The 18108-nt window shown below is 47.0% G+C and overlaps 1 protein-coding gene across 2 annotated transcripts in view; it reads right to left on the reverse strand.

The window, feature by feature from the left end:
* The window catches only part of AMOT (angiomotin), a 63881-nt gene that overhangs the window by 26585 nt on the left and 19188 nt on the right, over window positions 1-18108 (reverse strand). For both annotated transcript variants that reach the window (XM_045470614.1, XM_045470615.1), the window contains exons 5-8: window positions 11944-12421; window positions 7619-7763; window positions 6440-6532; window positions 3754-3899 (exon numbers count right to left, since the gene is read on the reverse strand). In XM_045470614.1, the coding sequence (XP_045326570.1) occupies window positions 3754-3899; window positions 6440-6532; window positions 7619-7763; window positions 11944-12421 (862 nt within the window). The remainder of the gene's footprint in view (window positions 1-3753; window positions 3900-6439; window positions 6533-7618; window positions 7764-11943; window positions 12422-18108) is intronic.

Consider the following 18108-nt stretch of genomic DNA (forward strand, 5'->3'; position numbering starts at 1 on the left):
GTGGCAAGACCTGGATCATAGTGAATCACCAAACAAACAAACAAACAAACAAAAAACCCCAGAAAACAAAAAACAAACAACAAAACCCCAAACAGGTCCGTTCTTTAGTAAAAGTGCTAGCCCCTTGCCAGCAAGATACTTTCCCTAACGTCAACAGAATGGGGTCCATCAGAGAATCTCTGCTGAGTGTGGAAGGGGACGGAAGTTGTGATGGCGGGGGAAAGTTCTCTGTACGCCTGAGGCACATTTCTGTATAGAGCTTAGAGAGCACAGTGGATGCACAGTATCATGGGCAAGAGTCTTTATGGGATTAGAAAAATGAAATGAATTTCGAGAAAAGCATCTACGTGAGGACTTTGTACCGAGAAAGACATTAAATGCATGCAAGGGTCCTTGGACCGTTAACGTAGCCATAATCTTTCCCTGGCAGTCTTTGTTTTAATTGAGATATATTTGACATATAACATTATATTAGTTTCAGGTGTACAACATAACAACTTGATATATGTATTGACCTGCCCTGACACTTAGCAGGCTAAGAAAATACTCCCTAGACAAATGACTTAATTTGGGAAAATTTCCCTAATTCTCCTTTGCTAAGCAGACTATAAATATTTCCCCTGGAAGAACTTCTAGGAAAAATTCGGGGTGCCATTTGTGAGCCATAACTTAATTCTCTGTTTATACAAGACATAGGCAAATGTCTGACATATTCCTCTGCCTTCCAAAAGGACTATACATAAGCCATCTCCAACAGAGAGAGGAATACATTTTCTATTCATGAATACCATTTCTTGATTCAGAGATGTTCACTGATTTTGTGAACAGTGAAGATTCCTTACTCGATTAGTTCCAGGGCCACCTTCCCTAATGTCCCGTACTTAAAAAATTTGAGGTCAGGTAGAACGAGCTTAGTGGGGGTTGAGTGCCAGCAGAAAAGCCAAACTTCAATGATCAATTCCTGTATTTGAGAATAAGGAAAAGGAATGTTTCCTTCGAATATTATAGAGGAGACAAGACAAACACCACCTAAGAGCAAAGCGAGCTCTGATAGGCTGCTAAAACAGAAAAGAAAACACGAATCAGTGGATTTTTCTTGAGAAAAAGAGTCTGGAAGATATTACACGGCCTCTGCCCTTGTGATTCTACTGGGTAGAAGGCTCCCGGCCCGCTCTCCCCCATCAAATGTTCCACCTCCTGTAGCAAGAGCAATTCAGAATTTCCCAACCACTAGCCTCTGAGCGAAAGCACAAGTTGGATGAGGGCTAAAAAATTAACAATAATTGATGAGTTCATTTGACATATCTGGCCGCTAGATGCCATGATTCAACCCTAGCCTAAGTTTGCGAACTTCTTTTTTAAATTGTAAATCTACGTGTTTTGGGGGCAGGGCCCTGGAAAACGACTACAAATCTCTGGAACGAATGCCCAGAAAAGCCTCAGAAGTCTGAAGCCAGAAATATATTTCAGGCAACTGTTTCAGTGAGGGCTGCCCAGTGGGAACTACAAATTAACATCCTCTCCTTAGATGCATATTATTTTCATGATTAACAACCAGTTACCACTGAGCCCTAGGACACAGCAAACCGAGAGAGTTGCAGAGTCTTTGTCCCATTTACCTCCTACTGGATGGGCACCCTTCCTGGAGGGGCAGCAGGACTGTGTATATACCCCAATCTCGAAGCAGTCTGGACAGGCCTCTTGTTGAAAAAGAGGGGCCCAACGGGTGGAGCGGTTTTGTTTTTTTTTTTTTTTTTTAATGAAAAGATGCAGGGGTTACTAAATCTGAACAAGAAGCGCCCACATTTTCTCCTTGGGAATGGAACCAAAGGATGATTCAGATCGGGAGACAAGCAGCATGGGCTAGGGAATTCATGGGCTGGGGAGTCATGAGATTCCAGTTTTATTCCTGGCTCTACCCAACAAGCTACTTCTCGGCCAGTCTCTCGTCCCTTCTCTAAAATGATACAGTCTTATCCTTGTCCTGTAATTGATTCTGCGATTTCTTCACAAGAGGGGGAAGGGAAAGAATGTACGAGAAGTAGCAAAAGGTTAAACACTGTGCCCCTGAGGTCTGGACACCAGACATATACGAATATTCCTCATGTTCAGTAAAGCAACTCAGCAGTTGACGCAGACCACGGATGAAGCAGGACGCTAGCCAGATTTTATACAACCTGTAGTTTAATGATTAAGTAAGTCAGGTCAAGGACATCATAGGTCAGGCAATATTACCTACTGGAAATGTATGAACCCACAACCCAATCCCAGCAAGCGCTTTAATCCCCATCCCCAAAAAGCAAAAGATATCTGTGAGTCAGGAGATCTCTGGGAACTAGAACCATTCTTCCCGAGGGAGAGGAGGCAGGTCATGAATGAAGGTAGGAAAGACACTTCACATACCAAAGCCACAAGGCTGAGGGCTTGGTCACGAAACACTTTTTTTTGGTCTCAGGTTTATAAAGCTTCCAATTTGTTACAATGGAGGCTATTTTTTGTCTTAAAAAAATTCAAATTTTAGGGGCGCCTGGGTGGCTCAGTCGGTTGAACATCTCACTTCGGCCCAGGTCATGATCTCGCTGCTCCTGGGTTTGAGCCCCGCGTCGGGCTCTGTGCTGACAGCTCGGAGCCTGGAGCCTGCTTCAGATTCTGCATCTCCCCCCTCCCCCACCTCTCTCCCCCTCTCCCACTCACACTCTGTCTCTCTGTCTCAAAAATAAACATTAAAAAAAATTTTTTTTTTTAAAAACATTCAAGTTTTAGAATAGTGAGATGTGAAATTTTCTTCACCAAGTTGCACTTTGGCATCCATTTTTGTTGGAACATACCCATTCCCTGAAGTACAAAACACTGAAGCGTCAATACAATGACAACGGACACCCACGATTAATTAATGACAGTCCAGCAGCAATATTCCCTCTATTTCACATGAACACAGTTCAGTGTTGCAATCGAGTAACATCCACATCAAGACTAATCAGATGCACATTTATCATATGCTTAGGATTTGGGGGGCCCTTGTATTTGTCAAGGAAAGACCCCATCCTTGCACACAAATAACTGACACTTTCTCCCTGTCACATAGCCAGTAAGGCCCAGGGCACAGTTCCAGGCCTGCCATAAACTGTAAATTTTCCCTGGGTCCCATCCTGTCTTAGACCCCTTCAAGATTGCTTCTATTTCAGAACCAATCTGCAAAATAAATCCTAGGACGAGAGCCATAGCCATCAAGGTTCTTCTTCTTTTTTTTTTTTTTTTTTTTTAACCCGAGTGGACCAACTTCCCACTGAATATCGGGAGACAAGGACCATTTTGATTTTAAGATCCTTGGAGTACTTTAAACTATCTGGAGCCATTTTTTAGCCCTTCTAAGAGAAAGCTTTAAAGCCCTATAAGGGCAGAAATTAAAAAAAAAAAATATGCATCTGTCACAAGCCTAAGGCAGGGCTAGGTCCATAGTAAGAACTTGGAAGGAGGTGGTCAGTTTATTATTTGAATGAGCAAATGGAAATTACTTCTTGACCTTGGTGATTTTCTCTTCTGGAGCCAAAGGAAAGGACTTGCAGGGAAGAAGAAAGAAATCAAAGTCCACTCACACGGGGACAGCTGTAAGTAGAAGGAGCAGATGGTACCTTCCAGTTGGGGGACAGCATAGGTGCCAGTTCACGAAAATGGGGAGTCCCCAGTGCCCCTGATTTCCCAGCTCGCCCCCTCTTTGGGACTCATATGCTACCTTAAGGAAACCGCACATACCTCTTCCTCCAGCTTGACCACCTTGGCCTGGGCGTTGCTCAGGGCCTGGTCTCGGATTTCAATGTGTCGTCGTTGGTCCTCATTGGTAGAACGGGCAGTGGCCAGCTCGGCCTCCAGCTTCTCCTTCTCCCTCTGGCTTTCCTTATCTATCAAGACATGAATTATCAATACCGCCATTCCGGAGCTAGCTCAAAAGCTTACCTGAGCAAAACTGACAATCATACCCATTACTAGATATCCTCTAACACACGGCTAAATGCACCAGGATACCCAAGATTGAGACCCTATCATCGGCTCTACCGCTAACTTGTTATGTAAACTCAGAAAAGTCACCTAACAATGGTTGTGGTACACAAGCAAGGTGAATGCAGATGTAAAAAAAAAAAAGTTTTATGAAAAGTATTATGCAAAGAATACACACACACAGAACAGGTAGGCTTGGGTCTTCAATTGTATTTCCTCAAGTGGTCTTGTATTGGCAAAAGAGCAACTGAGCCCCCCGAAATTTTCCCAGTTACCTCCTCCTGACAATATGTTAAATCGATCTAAAAATGGTATTCCGTAGAATGTAGAAAACCTGAAATCCCACCCTTTACTCACTGACGTGATTTGCCAACTGAAATAAGTCCAGGATTGCCTTGTAGGTACAGATGACCATGACATGTGTAGATACCCCCCTGCCTTTCTAAGTCCCTCCCATTTTAACGGGGACAAACCTCATACCAGAAACGCAAAGGGACAGTTTTGATTCTCACTTGGGGGTTAGAGTGCCCTTCCTCTGCACACCGTGATACTTAAGTTTCTAAGAGAAACTTTAATAGGGCAGCCCCGGGTTCCCTCCCACTCTCCCTTTACCTACCCATAGAGGGGCACCTCAGAAAAAAATGAACATTTGTTGAATACTCACTGCACACCAAAATATTGTACTAACTTAATCCTCAGGAGAGCCATACAAGGGAGGCATTATTCTCTTTTCCATTTTGTATATGGAAAAAAAAAAACCCGAGACTCGGAGGGCTTGAATAACGTGTACCAGGTCTCACAATTAGTAATTGAGGACACACTGGAGCCCATACTTAAGGCCAGGCTGTTCTAAACTCTTTCTAATGAGACTGCCTTCTCCTAGGGTTGAGCTGGTTGGGTCTCTTTAGTGTAACTGGAGCACATTCCCCAGGGAGGCTTTTCAAGAGGACCTTCTTGGCTCTTGCCACAGCCCCAACCATGCAGCACCCCGTCGATGTCCAAAGGCGAAAAGAACTAAAGGGCCATAAGTCATGCCCTCTTCCCCGCTTGCTGAGTGGAGTCCATTTTTCCCTTCTAGAACCATTCGACAGTCCCTCACCGCATTGTTCATACAATTTTTTTTTTCTACTAAATTCCCACATTGTATAAACCAGTAGCAGAGCTCGTGGCACACCTGAAATACCATCGCCACACACACACACACGGAGGAATATGAACTAGCAGATCCCAGGGCAAGAATCCATACATTTTTCTCTTTTGTTTTGTCCTGGGAGGCCGCCATCTTCTCCACCAGCGAACTAACTTCCAGGGTAATGGTGACACCGCAAAAGCAACTTCACAACAATTTACACGAGGTACTGATGACACCAGAAAAACTACATTCTTCCCTCTAAGACATACTGACAAAGGAACGGGAGGCTCAGGGAAATGAGGAAGAAAAAAAAGCCCCACTTCTGAGGCCAGAGCACAACAGAGCAACCCGGGAAGGGAGGGGGGTATTGTAAGTGAAGATCAAACAAACTTGTAAAAGCTGACTAGAAGCCGCATGGAATGACTTGAAAGGGTCATGTGGAGGCCCAGCAGAGATGGGGCCTGACAAGTCCCCACCATGCACTACTCTAGCTGGGAGCCCCAGTGAGGGAGGCTGGGAGTAGGGAACACCAATTATGGACATCTGCAGAAGCGAGGGTAGTTCATCTGTTTCCCCCTATGGACTCAATCCACTGCATAGTTTTTATTGCTGGTTTTATTGTAGCAATTGGAAAGAATGAGGCATTGTCTAGCTGGGTGGAGTCTATTAGGGACCGATAAAGAACAGGATTAGTTCATTGTCACGGTCCTCCGGAGTATTTCCAGACAAAGGAAACAGTATTATGAGGAAAGACATAGTTCTGCCCTCCCCCACCCCTCCAACTCTCCAACCAGAGTCACTAGTTCAGGCCATAGCGACGGGTCCTCCTGTAGCTGCCCTTGGAGTCTGCCAATATGTGACGATATGATTTAATACACGGTGTTGAACCAAGGGAGCCGCAGGTGCACATCAGGTATCCCAAACACTAATCATCAATCCTGCATGTTAATCCCATCTCTACCAGAGCTAGCACATGGAGCCCTCAACAATAAATCCCTTCAACATTAAGCGACCCCATGTTCACTGAGGTCCTTTGCAGCTAGCCTTGACAAAAGCAGGGATTTCAAAGGGGCTTCTCTGCTTTAATCCAGAAAGAGCCACGTCGATGTGACTAAATGTGGCAAGCAGCCTTCTTGGCCTAGAAGGAAAAGAACAACACTCCCAACTTTATGCCCCAACAGGAAAAAGAATCCCTAGATGGCATTCACTCTGTTCTGGCTGTTCTAGACGGATAACAGAACTGTGTGATCTTTTTACACATCTCGCTCCCAACCACACATTCATACCTGCTGCTGGAGCTTTCAGACTTACTTTTTGCAAAGAGCTGAGAGATGGTTTTTCTAGTATCCTCCGACCCCTCATATTCCTTCTCCGCAAGCTGCTTGTTGGCAGTCTCGAGACGCTCTGTGGAATTCAAAGACAATCAACAAACAGGTCCTCATATACGAACTTCCAAGCACATGGTGTCTGCCCTTTAAATACTGATCTTGAGGGGGGCGCCTGGGCGGTTCAGTCAGCTGAGCGTCCGACTCTTGATCTCAGCTCAGGTTATGGTCTCGCGGTTCATGAGTTTGCGCCCTGCGTCAGGCTCTGCACTGAGAGGGTGGAGCCTGCTTGGAATTTTCTCTCCTTCTCTCGCTGCCCTGACACCACTCGCGCTCTTGCTCTCTCTCTCTCTCTCTCTCTCAAAATAAAAAAATATAATAAAAATAAAAAAATAAATACTGATCTTGGGCAAAACAAGCCTGCTTCTTCTTGTTACTCAGGAATAGGTGACACAGACACAGATTTGCAAATGTGGAACCCCAAACAGAACTAAGCCATGGTAGGGAAGGAGGAGGTGAGTACCGAACACTTTCACTCCTCACTGACAAAACCTAAGTGTGGAATTCTAGATGCGAATGAAGGAATCTACCCCTGAATATATGACATCTTTCATTCACCAGGAAAAAAGAGCACCAAAGTCGTCATAAAAAGTCTTTAAAATCGTGTGACATCAGAGCTAGAAGGGGACCATGGGCAGCATCCAGTTCAGTTGTCTCATTTGATCAATAAGGTCATCTAAATCCAAAGACGGAAGATAACATCCCCCAGGCCATCAGTTTTGAAGGTGATGAAGGTTAAGGTAGAAACACAAGCAGGGAGCCCTAGAAACAGTGGAGGACGTCACTGTTTCAAGCTTGCACCGCCCCAAGACAGGCTTCTGCAAAGCCCATAAGGGAAGAGAAGCAGCACAGATTGTGGGGGCAGGGCCAGGAGGATCCGGGAGTCACGGGAGGGACACCGTCTGATTCAGACATCACCTCATCCCACTTCGATTAAGCAAACTTGGGACCAAGTTCTATTGCAGTTCCCCAACCCTAGCCTTATCTATGCCCTGCAACTTAGCGACCATGCTAGCGGGGTGGTCAAGCCCTGAGAGCCTGAAGGTACACTCCCCCGCCTTTCCCTTCACTACCTTGGCCAGTGCTTCAGAAGGAAGTCCCTCACCTCTCAGATCCCTGTTGAAGTCGTGCATTCTTCGAATTTCACCCTCAAGCTTATTTCTCATGGCTTTCTCCAGGGCCTCTCTTTTGGAGGATGACTTTACAAGGTTCTCATATGCCTCCGAGACTCGCTGGATTTCTGTCTCCACCTGAAAAAAAAAAAAAAAAAAAAAAGAGGAAAGATAGTGGGGATGGTAGGAGCTTAATGGGAAAGATGGTCTGAAAACATATATGCAAATCCTTAATAACAGCTTCTCCCAGGGCTTTACAGATGGCCCGACGCCAGCACAACACAGTCAGATGAGAAAAGTTTCCCAGAAGAATTGCTAAAATCAACCTTCAGCTCAGCAACTAATTCACAGGGTCACGAGACTCCCTCAGGTTAGAAACAAATACCGTTTGTGCCGTCAGAGAAGGTGGTAGGAGAGAATAAATGTCATCAGTACAATTATAAATGATTTTCATTTCTGCATAAGAATCTTCCTAATTTTGAAAATACTATTAATAATGTATATGGTACATAGATAACATTATTCCAGAGTTTCCAAAGGGCTTTCCCATGTTTGTTTCAATTTGCCCGGATATCTGCCTTCACAAGGACACCTCCTCCCATCTTAGCAGACAGAAAAGTAAAACTGCCCTTTCTGAGATCGAGTTAGTGGCAGAGGCGAAGCCTCAGCCTTATGCAGTAGTTCAGTTCAATCTAACAAACTTTTACCAAGGGCCAAATATTTACAGAACTCTTAAAACTATGGTGGGGAGGGGCACCTGGGTGGCTCAGTCGATTAAGCGTCCGACTTCGGCTCGGGTCATGATCTCATGGTTTGTGAATTCAAGCCCCATGTCGGGCTCTGTGCTGACAGCTCTGAGCCTGAAGCCTGCTTTGGATTCTGTCTCCCTGTCTCTCACTGCCCCTCCCCTGCTCTTCTCTCCCTCTCCGTCTCACTCTCTCTCTCTCTCTCTCTCTCACACACACACACACACACACACACACAAATAAATAAACGTTTAACAAATATGGTGGGGGCGGGGTGCCTGGGTGGCTCAGTCGGTTAAGCCTCCGACTTTGGCTCAGGGCATGAACTCATGGTTCTTGGTTCGAACCCCGCATCAGGCTCTGTGCTGGCAGCTCAGAGCCTGGAGCCTGCTTCGGATTCTGTGTCTCCTTCTCTCTGCCCCTCCCCTGCTCGTGCTCTGTCTCTCTACAACAAATAAATGTTAAAAAAATTTTTTTTAAATACGGTAGGGTGTGTGAATATGAACGAGGACATTATTGTTTCCCTTCAAGGAGCTCTCAACCTAATCAAGAACAAGAATATAGAGAAGGACGCATTATTCACAACAGTAGAAGTAAGTGCCACAAAAGAGCAGGGGAGGAAAAGGTATTCCTGGTTGGGGTGAGGGGAGAGGCAAACAATTTCAGGCAGGAGGTGGCATTTCAGTCAGATCCTGAAAGCTGGGTCAGATTTCAATGAGCAGAGGTGAGGGGAAGGGTATTCTATTCTGAGTGAGCGAATGCATTCCCAAAATGACCAGTAGTCTCATTTGGCTGGACACCGTGGGGTACACGGACGGAAGCTGATGAGATCTGGCTGCAAAGATAGACTGGAGTCAGATCATAAAAGGGCTTTAATGCCAGGTATTTGGACTTTCTCCCGTAGTGGGAGACCAGGACAGATTTTTGAACAGAAATTCGTGATCGGAGTTGTGTTTTATGACACCAGTGCAAATCCTGTAAAATGCAACAACAACAACAACAACAACAACAACAACAACAACAAAACCCAACAACACACAAAACCTCAAAGAGAAAGGGTCTTGCCCCAGATCAGCCCGAATCGGGAAGAAAACACGAAATTAGACTCCAGAGTCTTTCCGTAACCAGTATAGCTTCATTGCACACAAAACAGCCACAGAGATATTTGCATATAATTTATATAAGATAAATAAACCCCATGGCCTATTAAGCAATTTGCAAATTAAATCTGACTCCTACAACCATTCCGCATTCCTTCTCAGTTTTCCACCACCCTTCTTAACACAGCTCGGGGTACTTTATGGAGAGAAATATCAGGCCTCCAGCGGGAGACCGGGGGAAAGGCTGGGTTACCAAACAACTCAGATTCCACCTGCCCCAGCTCCAAAATGATGCCTGAGGCAGGACTGCCTGCAAACAAATGAGGCTTACACCAAAGAAAAGAGCGGACTCCAGAGTGTTTTTCTCCTTGCAGATGGCACCAAGATAACAGCACAGAAGGTGAAAACTGGTGAATGGCATTTTGAGACAAGATCTGCGAGGCCTGGGCCCGATAAAGCTCGTGCATGAAATTCAAGTGCTGGGTACAGAAAATAAACATTTCCATTTGAAAGATCAGGCTTGGTATTAGTTGGCTCTGGGCAGCGTTGAGAAGGCAAGGCTTTCCAGTCCCCTCACAGAATGCCACACCCGGAGGGCAGTCCCTTCACTCCCGTTGTTCGGAGTACTATTTCGAGATCTGGTACCAAATTTTTCCCTACCCCCTGTGTAGACGCCGTACCCCTCCCCCCAGATGGACCGGTGTTAACTTCTGTCCACAGGACTTTCCAGGAAAAGAAGTCACAGAAGGGCATATCCCCTGGTTTGGTCTAGGATGGTGGGGGCAGGGAAGAGGGATGTGGTGGTGGGTTTGTGTCTAATTATTCCCCTCATGAGCCTCGGACCTTCGTATTTTGTCTAGCACCAGCTGGTATCTACCATACTCTTCCTTTCCCTCTTCTGCCCCACTTATGCCTCTCATTCACTGTGGCATTGGGTCAACCTTCACTTCCCGCAACACTCAAGCTGTGCCAATGACACTTGGTTGAGGCATCTTTCCCCCCCCACTGGGGAACAAGCAACAACAAACAACGACACAAATCCTATTCTGCTTCTCTCCCCTGTCACCCACCTTGCCGATTACTGCATCAGAGACGGGGCTGGAGCCACCCTGAAATAGACAGTTTGGGGAGGGGTATTAACCGTTTAACCCAATCAGCCAAACAGGCCAGTCTGCTTTGAGAGTGAGAGTATGGTTAAATTTGTTGCACCAGTATGACTGAGGGAGGGATGTACCATTAAACGAGAGGAGGGAGAAAATGTAAAAGTGGGGGTGGGGGGGGGCAAAGCCAGACAGAAACGCTTCTCATTCAACCCCAAGAAATCCCATCTAGATTTTGGCACACTCTGAGGGAGGTGGTTTTGCTACATTAAAAAAAAAAAAAATCCTCAGCTGACAGTAAGCCCTCTTCGACTTTAGGACCCAGATCTGGTGTTTACAAATTCTCAGTTTCATTCGGGCCCCTGAAATTTCCACTCCTGGGTGTCTCCTAAGGACAGAGCTGCTGAACAAAACCGGGCAATGTCCCCTCCCTCCCACACCTTCACCCTCACCTCCCCTGAACAGTTCACGTTGTCGGGAGATCAAAACCACATGAGCACCACAATGAGAAAAGCTGCAAAGAGGCTGCCAAAGGCATAACCCTATTCACCGATAGCCACTGGAGGCCAAGAGCTAAGATTCCTAGCTTAGGGCACTCAAGAGCTAAAGTCCCAGCTGGAGAAGACAGGACGGGCCCAGAGAAGCAAGTGAACTCTATGGGACATACACCCGTTTTTCTACTTCCTCAGCCTAGGGCTGGCACCTGTCACCCAGCTGTGGTGCTAAGCCCCTCCTGCCCCCCACACACACCAGAGAGAGACAGCAGATGCTGAATGTGAGCTGCAGGGGAAAACCAAAGCAAAAAGGAGGCAACAGAAGAGGTGCTGAAAAAAGTTGCTATGAGAACTCCCACTTGGAAAAGCGCTCTAAGACTTTTCCAGAACAAGGCAGGGCAGGATCTGGATCTAACTACAGTGGTGAGATTTTTGTAGGAATTGTGGTTTCACATCGAAGATCCCAATTCAGTACCGGGGAAAATATAACCAAGACAAAAGGTCTTTAGGCTGGCAGGATGTTCACCTATACGGGGAATGGCCAGGGTTCTTGAACTTACGGAGAAGTTTCTCTGCCTTTTGGAATTTGAAACCAACCAGTCAAGTTTTCATTAGGGCTACGGTGTCTGGGAAAACAGTGTAATTATGTTTCGTTTTGTTTTGTTTTGTTTTCTCCTCACACAGATGTCAAATGTGACTTCCCCTAGAAAGTTAGGCAGAAGGCTTTTCCCCAAGTCTGATCCACAGCTAACCTTCAGAGAGAAGAATCCAGAAGACCTTCCCAGAAGTCGTGCAGGCACCAGTAAGTGGAGACTTACATCGATGTGAAACAAATAAGATTGAAAGACGACTCTGATATCCCCAAACGGGGGCCTCACCTTCTGCAGCCTGGCCACCTTCTCGTAGCATCCTTCCAACTCCTGCCTCAAGTTCCGGTTCTCGTCTGACAGGATCTCAACCATCTGCTGGGCTCTGGACACAATGGCAAAGGGGTCCGCTGGCATCGGCTGATAGGAAGCGGACGACGGCTGGGCCCGAGGCATAGCTGAATAGGCCTCTCCTGGCTGCTGCTGGTGATGGTGGTGGTGCTGTTGCTGCTGCTGACCCAGGCCAGGCTGAGTGAGCCGGTAATGATCGCTCTGGTGAGCCGGATTCGGAAGGAAATGCTGCTGTGGCCTAGGCAGGTGAGCCGAGTGGTCTCCTTGGTTTGGGACCAAGGGGTGTTGGGCAGGAGACAGTCTTGTGGCTGGTGGAGACTGCAGCAAGGGCAGGGAGCCCCCAGACGTGAGGGAAGAAGTAGGACTGTGAGGCCGTGAGCTCCTGGCCGACAATGACAATGAGATGTCCTGCGCCGGCCTGTAAAACATGGAGGGCGCACTCAGGTTAGGCTCTCTCCGAAGGCACTGGGGGACAAGGGCACAGGGAAGTGAGATGAGGAGGCTTCCGATGCCCCCCAGGGTCCCTGCAAAGTAAGGAGCAGGCAGGGTTAGACTAAGGAAATCTCTGCAAAGACCTCCACAGCTCTTTCCAGGCCTGACCTGTGAGTGCCTGACAGAGGTGTGATCCCGTGGACGACTGAGCCAGGTGATTTCCAGGGCTGTTTGGTGAAAATCTAAGTGACGTATGCCTGTATTCTGGTTGCTCAAATCTAAGCATCTTTTGTTAGAGAGAGAGAGAGAGAGAGAGAGAGAGAGAGAGAGAGAGAGAATCTTAAGCAGGCTCCACTCTCAGTGTGGAGCGCAAGGCAGGACTCGATCCCACGACGACCATGAGATCGTGACCTGAGCCGAAATCAAGAGGTGGATGCTTAACCAACTGAGCCACCCAGGCACCCCTCAAGTCTAAGCATTTACATTTTTTTTAAGTTTATTAATTTATTTTGATAGAGATAGAGACAGTGTAAGCGGGGGAGGGGCAGAGAGAGAGGAAGACAAGAGAATCCCAAGAAGGCTCCGTGCTGCCAGTGCAGAGCCCTTTGTGGGGCCTAAACCCACAAAACCGTGAGATCATGCATGACCTGAGCCGAAACCAAGAGTCCGATGCTTAACTGAAGGTCTAAGCATTTAAATGAGTCTTCCAGAAGGTGATTTTCACGTCATTATTTTATTTTTATTTTATTTTTTTTTAAATATAGCGTTTCCTCCTTTTTTTTTTTTTTTTCAACGTTTATTTATTTTTGGGACAGAGAGAGACAGAGCATGAACGGGGGAGGGGCAGAGAGAGAGAGGGAGACACAGAATCGGAAACAGGCTCCAGGCTCTGAGCCATCAGCCCAGAGCCCGACGCGGGGCTCGAACTCACGGACCGCGAGATCGTGACCTGGCTGAAGTCGGACGCTTAACCGACTGCGCCACCCAGGCGCCCCTTCACGTCATTATTTTAAACACTCTTCTGACGTTCTGTATGTGGTCAGCACGTGCAGAGTCACATTTAGAAAATATGTTCCACTTGCCCACAAGCAAATGGCAAACTACAGTCAAAACCAGCCCTCTTCTTGTTATCAGCAGCTCTCTTTCATAATTCATACAGTCACAGAAAACTACTTGAGGATATGCAGATACTCGGACATTAGAGACACCATCACTACCACAATTCATTGATTTCCACACCACAATGTTCAGATCCCCAGCCTATTCCTTGTAGAAAGTTCTAGAAAGAGAGGTTTGGTACACTGCTTAATGTGGCTCTCCTACTTTTGTACCTAACACCGGACTATTAGTCATTAAGGGCAACAATCACAGTATGTGAATAGATCACTTTCACCATCACCACTACCAGCAAGAATATCTGTAAGTAAACGCTGAAGATGAGAAACTTGTTCATCCCCCAGCCCATGCCCAACTAACCTCATATACTCCCACATCCTGTGGATGCTTGTCCTACAGCTGATATTTCTCAATCCAGGGAAGACAGATGGCTAAGAGCATGGGATTTGGATCCCGACAGAATTTGGAGACCTTTTCTACTGCTTACTAGCCGTGTAACCTTGCTCAAGTTACTTAATCTGCATGAGCCCGTTTTGTTCCTGAGGTCACGAATGAATTGCAAAAATACTGGGCTCTTCTCATTTTTGAGCTCAGTAGGAATTACAAAGAGTCTCTTGTCTACCTCCCAGTGAGATAGGTTGACCTTGTTAGGGATTTTACGTATGGGATATCCATTTAATCTTGGCACTAAATTGCATCAAATTCATGGGGGACCTGGGGCAAATCACTAGGAGCAATTAACTTTTAAAACTGGCATTTCAGATGCTAAAGCACGTCCCTCCCACATACACTTCAGTTACTGTTATTGTTCATGTATCTATCCCTACACGAGATCCTCAATGCGGCGCCTGGGCGGCTCAGCCGGTGAAGCATCCAACTCTCGGTTTCGGCTCAGGTCATGATCCCACGGTTCATGGGTTCGAGCGCGGAGCCTGCTTGGGGTTCCCTGTCTCCCTCTCTCTCTACCCCTCCCCTGCTCGGTCTCTCTCTCGAAATAAATAAATAAACTTAAAAAAAAAAAAAAAGAGTGAGAGAGAGAGATCCTCTCTGGAAGGGCTTTTGACAGCTGCAAAATCATTCTAAACACTTGCTAATGGATACCCAATAACCTATATGCTGGCCAGAACCCAGGCTCAACACCTGGGCTCTGTATCTCAGCTCCATCAATTGTCCCTGTTTTCTGTACCGTGGATCTTCAGCCTCCGTAGGGGTAAAATGGACTACGTGCTCTCCTTCCGCTTGGAGTGAGAGCTTTCATTATTTTTATAGATCCCGAGAGTTAGAATATAATGGGATTTGTTGGGGCTTTTGGTTCTCCTGGGAGGAAAAGAGGGACTTTTAATTTCATGTTCTCCAATCCAGCTCTCAAAATTTAAGGGAAAAAATGACCAAATAAACCTTCATCCTTGTTGCCAAGATTTGGCAACCCCAGGCCTGGGAGGTGTTCTCTTTTAAAGACTGAATGCCCAGTTCTGAAATGGGTTTCCTCCTCCCGGCTCCTCTGGGCCCCATCAGTAGCCCAGGCCTCTCTCTCAAACAGACTGATCATTGGCCTCCCTCCTGCTTGGAGGCTGAAAGGCCCCTCCATGCCCTCAGTACGTGGCCTCCCAGGGGCCTGGGGAAGGAAGAGATCACAAGGTCTCTGGAAAGAAGTCTTTAGAGTCAGATAAGCCCAGGACAGCAGTGGCTCGGGTCCCGACTCTGAGCTCTACTTAGAAATCACAGAGACAAGGGGGCGCCTGGGTGGCTCAGTCAGTTAAGCGTCCAACGACTCTCAATCTCTCAGCTCAGGTCATGATCTCCCGGTTTGCGAGACGGAACCCTGCGTTGGGCTCCGGGCTGGCAGCCTGGAGCCTGCCTGGGATTCTCTCTCTGTCCTTCCCCAGCTCGCTCTCTCTTTCTCTTTCTCTCTCTCTCAAAATAAATAAATAAACACTAAAAAAAAAAAAAAAAAAAAGAAAGAATGGAGACAAGGTAGCTGCCCCTCGGGCTCCCCAGGCTGGAAAAGGAAGCAGATTTCACTTGCACCATGATGTTGGGAAAACCAGGCAGTCCATCCCTGGCAGGTTTGCAAACATGAAGCAAGGCTTGGGCAGTCACAAAAGGAGAGGAAGCCCTCCAGCCAACGAACTCCATCTGGGTTCCAGCATCCACCCACCACAAAAATAAAGCAGGACTGTATTAACACTCCTGTGGAGCTCCCCCTGAGAGGAGGGGACAGAGGCATGACGGGGTCGGGGAGAGCTGGGGGGGGGGGGGATGTGAGAGGAAGCAAAACTATGCTCAAGATTAAATAATAAGAGTTAACAGTAATGATAATATTACAGGTGGCAGCTGGGTGAGTGGCACGGTCCCCAAGCGCTTCCACGGTAAGGCAGTGCAAATCACTTCCCGCTGACATATTAACCAGGAACAACAAGTTGCCTGCAGACAATAGAATCACATGATCCCATGGAAGCCCCGACCTGCCTCCCTGCCCCTTCCCTCCCTTCATCCTGCTCCTTCCCAAGACAACCTGGGCCCCTGGTGCTCGGAGAAAAAGGGGACTTGGCAGGCACGCGGGACAGAGACCAATGACCAGAATCAGCATCCTTCCCCCAAGCCAGGGGAACTCTCTCCCAAAGACGGCTTGCAAGGACACAAAGGGAAAGCCAAAGCCTGTCATCGAGCTGACACAGCACCTTCCGCCCTCCCACCTCACCCCCTGCCCTCCTCAGTCACACACCCATCCCCCCCACACACCCCCACACTGCACACTCCTGGCCCACACGTGTGCAAACCCACACGTGCACACTCTCACCAGAGCGGGTGCCACCAACAGCCTGGATTGTTTCTCTTGCACAACCAGCCCTGCTCTGAACTACAGAGTTAGGTCACCCTCAGATTCCACTAAACAAGGATTTCAAGAAACCTCAGATCTGGGCATGATTTCAACAAATGAAAGGAGGTGGCTGCTTTACAAACAGAAAGGTTTTAATTTTTTAAAAGCAGTTGATAAACGTATAAACTCCAGATGCAGAAAGGGCTCAGCACTCAGAAAGACAAAGATTCAAAAATCTTTTAATTCTTCAGATGGCTTGGCCTTGTTCCCCATCTGGAGTTCTGGGCATTCAGGATATTTATTTTTCAAGCAGGGAGGAGGGCAGAGGGAAGATGAAGTAATAAAAAGATTGTTTATATCATTTTGTTCATTTTAACAGCAAATCTCTAGCATTTCACTGCACCTCTAAAAGCACACAAAGGCTTTCTGAACAGCAATTTGTTCAGAGACCTTGCTTTGTGCCTTGATCTGTAATTTATGGATTAAGAACTAAGAATTCCGTCTTCTAATTGGGGCTAGCAGCAGTTACTTGGAAAGGTACTCGCAAACTGTCTAGCAAGTTGGTTCAAGGAAATAAAGGAGGAAAAATGTGTCACCACCTAAAAGCAGCACATTTCTGGAAAGCAGTTCAACTGCCTCCCCTTGCCAGTAATTTGTCAATAGGTGCCACTCCCTCACCCCAGGCCCTGGAGACATTTTATTGCCAGAATTTGTCTGATGCAGACCCCAAACTCCACACAGAGCATCTTTCGATCAGGACTGGTTTAGGTTTGATTATTCACCAAGCGTATCAAGTACCGTGTTCCTCTCCCATAGAGGAAACAAAACAAAACAAAACAAAACTATTAGAGCAAACCTGCGTATTAAAATTCTGCTCAAAGGAGGGTAATCAGCATGGGCCGTACCGCTTTTGGGGATAGGTAGAGAGACCCACAGATAACATAGGAGGGAGGACATCTTCCTGTAAAATACATGCGGCTAAATTTCTCCGGTGGTTTCATCAGTACGGGAAGAAAAAAAAATCCCTCTTTGGGCTCCTTATTATTTATTTAGGCAGATCAAAGGGCTTTTCCATCTAGCTTCAAACACTGTGGGAGTCATTTCAGATCACAAACAATACTGGTGAATGAGTTCTGAAAATAGCTTTCCTGGGAAGGCGGGCCTTGTGCTAAGCGGGGCTTTGGATTCTGCTCCACGCCCCAGCCGACACACTCCCCTCCCACAAGGCAACAGACGTCAGCCCATCCACAGAAGGGACAGAGTCCCACAGGCTCTTCCATGCTGATGGGAAGCGCCAAACAAAAATCCCCAGCCTCATTGACATTTTGCTGGCTTGGATGGGTTTCCACTAAGCTAAGCAGTCCAACTGACCAACCCCTCCCTGGGTCTTCCGTTTCACTGGGCAGATGGGGGCTCTCATTTAAACCGGAAGGGCCCTGTCCGTTACCCCATTTCCTGTTCTAAGCCACTTATCAGAACTTAGGCTCCTGCCCTTTGAAAGCTGCACAGAGGAGGTTGAAAAAGGTTAGGAACTCAACCTGGGTTAAGGGAAAAAAAAAAAAAAATCCTATACTGGCCAAGTTATGGGTGGAGCCCAAAGTGAATTGCTTCTGGCTATAAAACAGGACCTGGAGGGGGAAAAATGAAATACCAGGAAATGCCAGGTGCATTCTCTTACCTTCACCCTACTCCACCCGACCGCCTTCTCTCCTGAGTCACCCAATGAACTTCGAGCC

The sequence above is a fragment of the Leopardus geoffroyi genome, chromosome X (assembly GCF_018350155.1).
Source record: "Leopardus geoffroyi isolate Oge1 chromosome X, O.geoffroyi_Oge1_pat1.0, whole genome shotgun sequence".
Lineage (NCBI taxonomy): Eukaryota > Metazoa > Chordata > Mammalia > Carnivora > Felidae > Leopardus > Leopardus geoffroyi.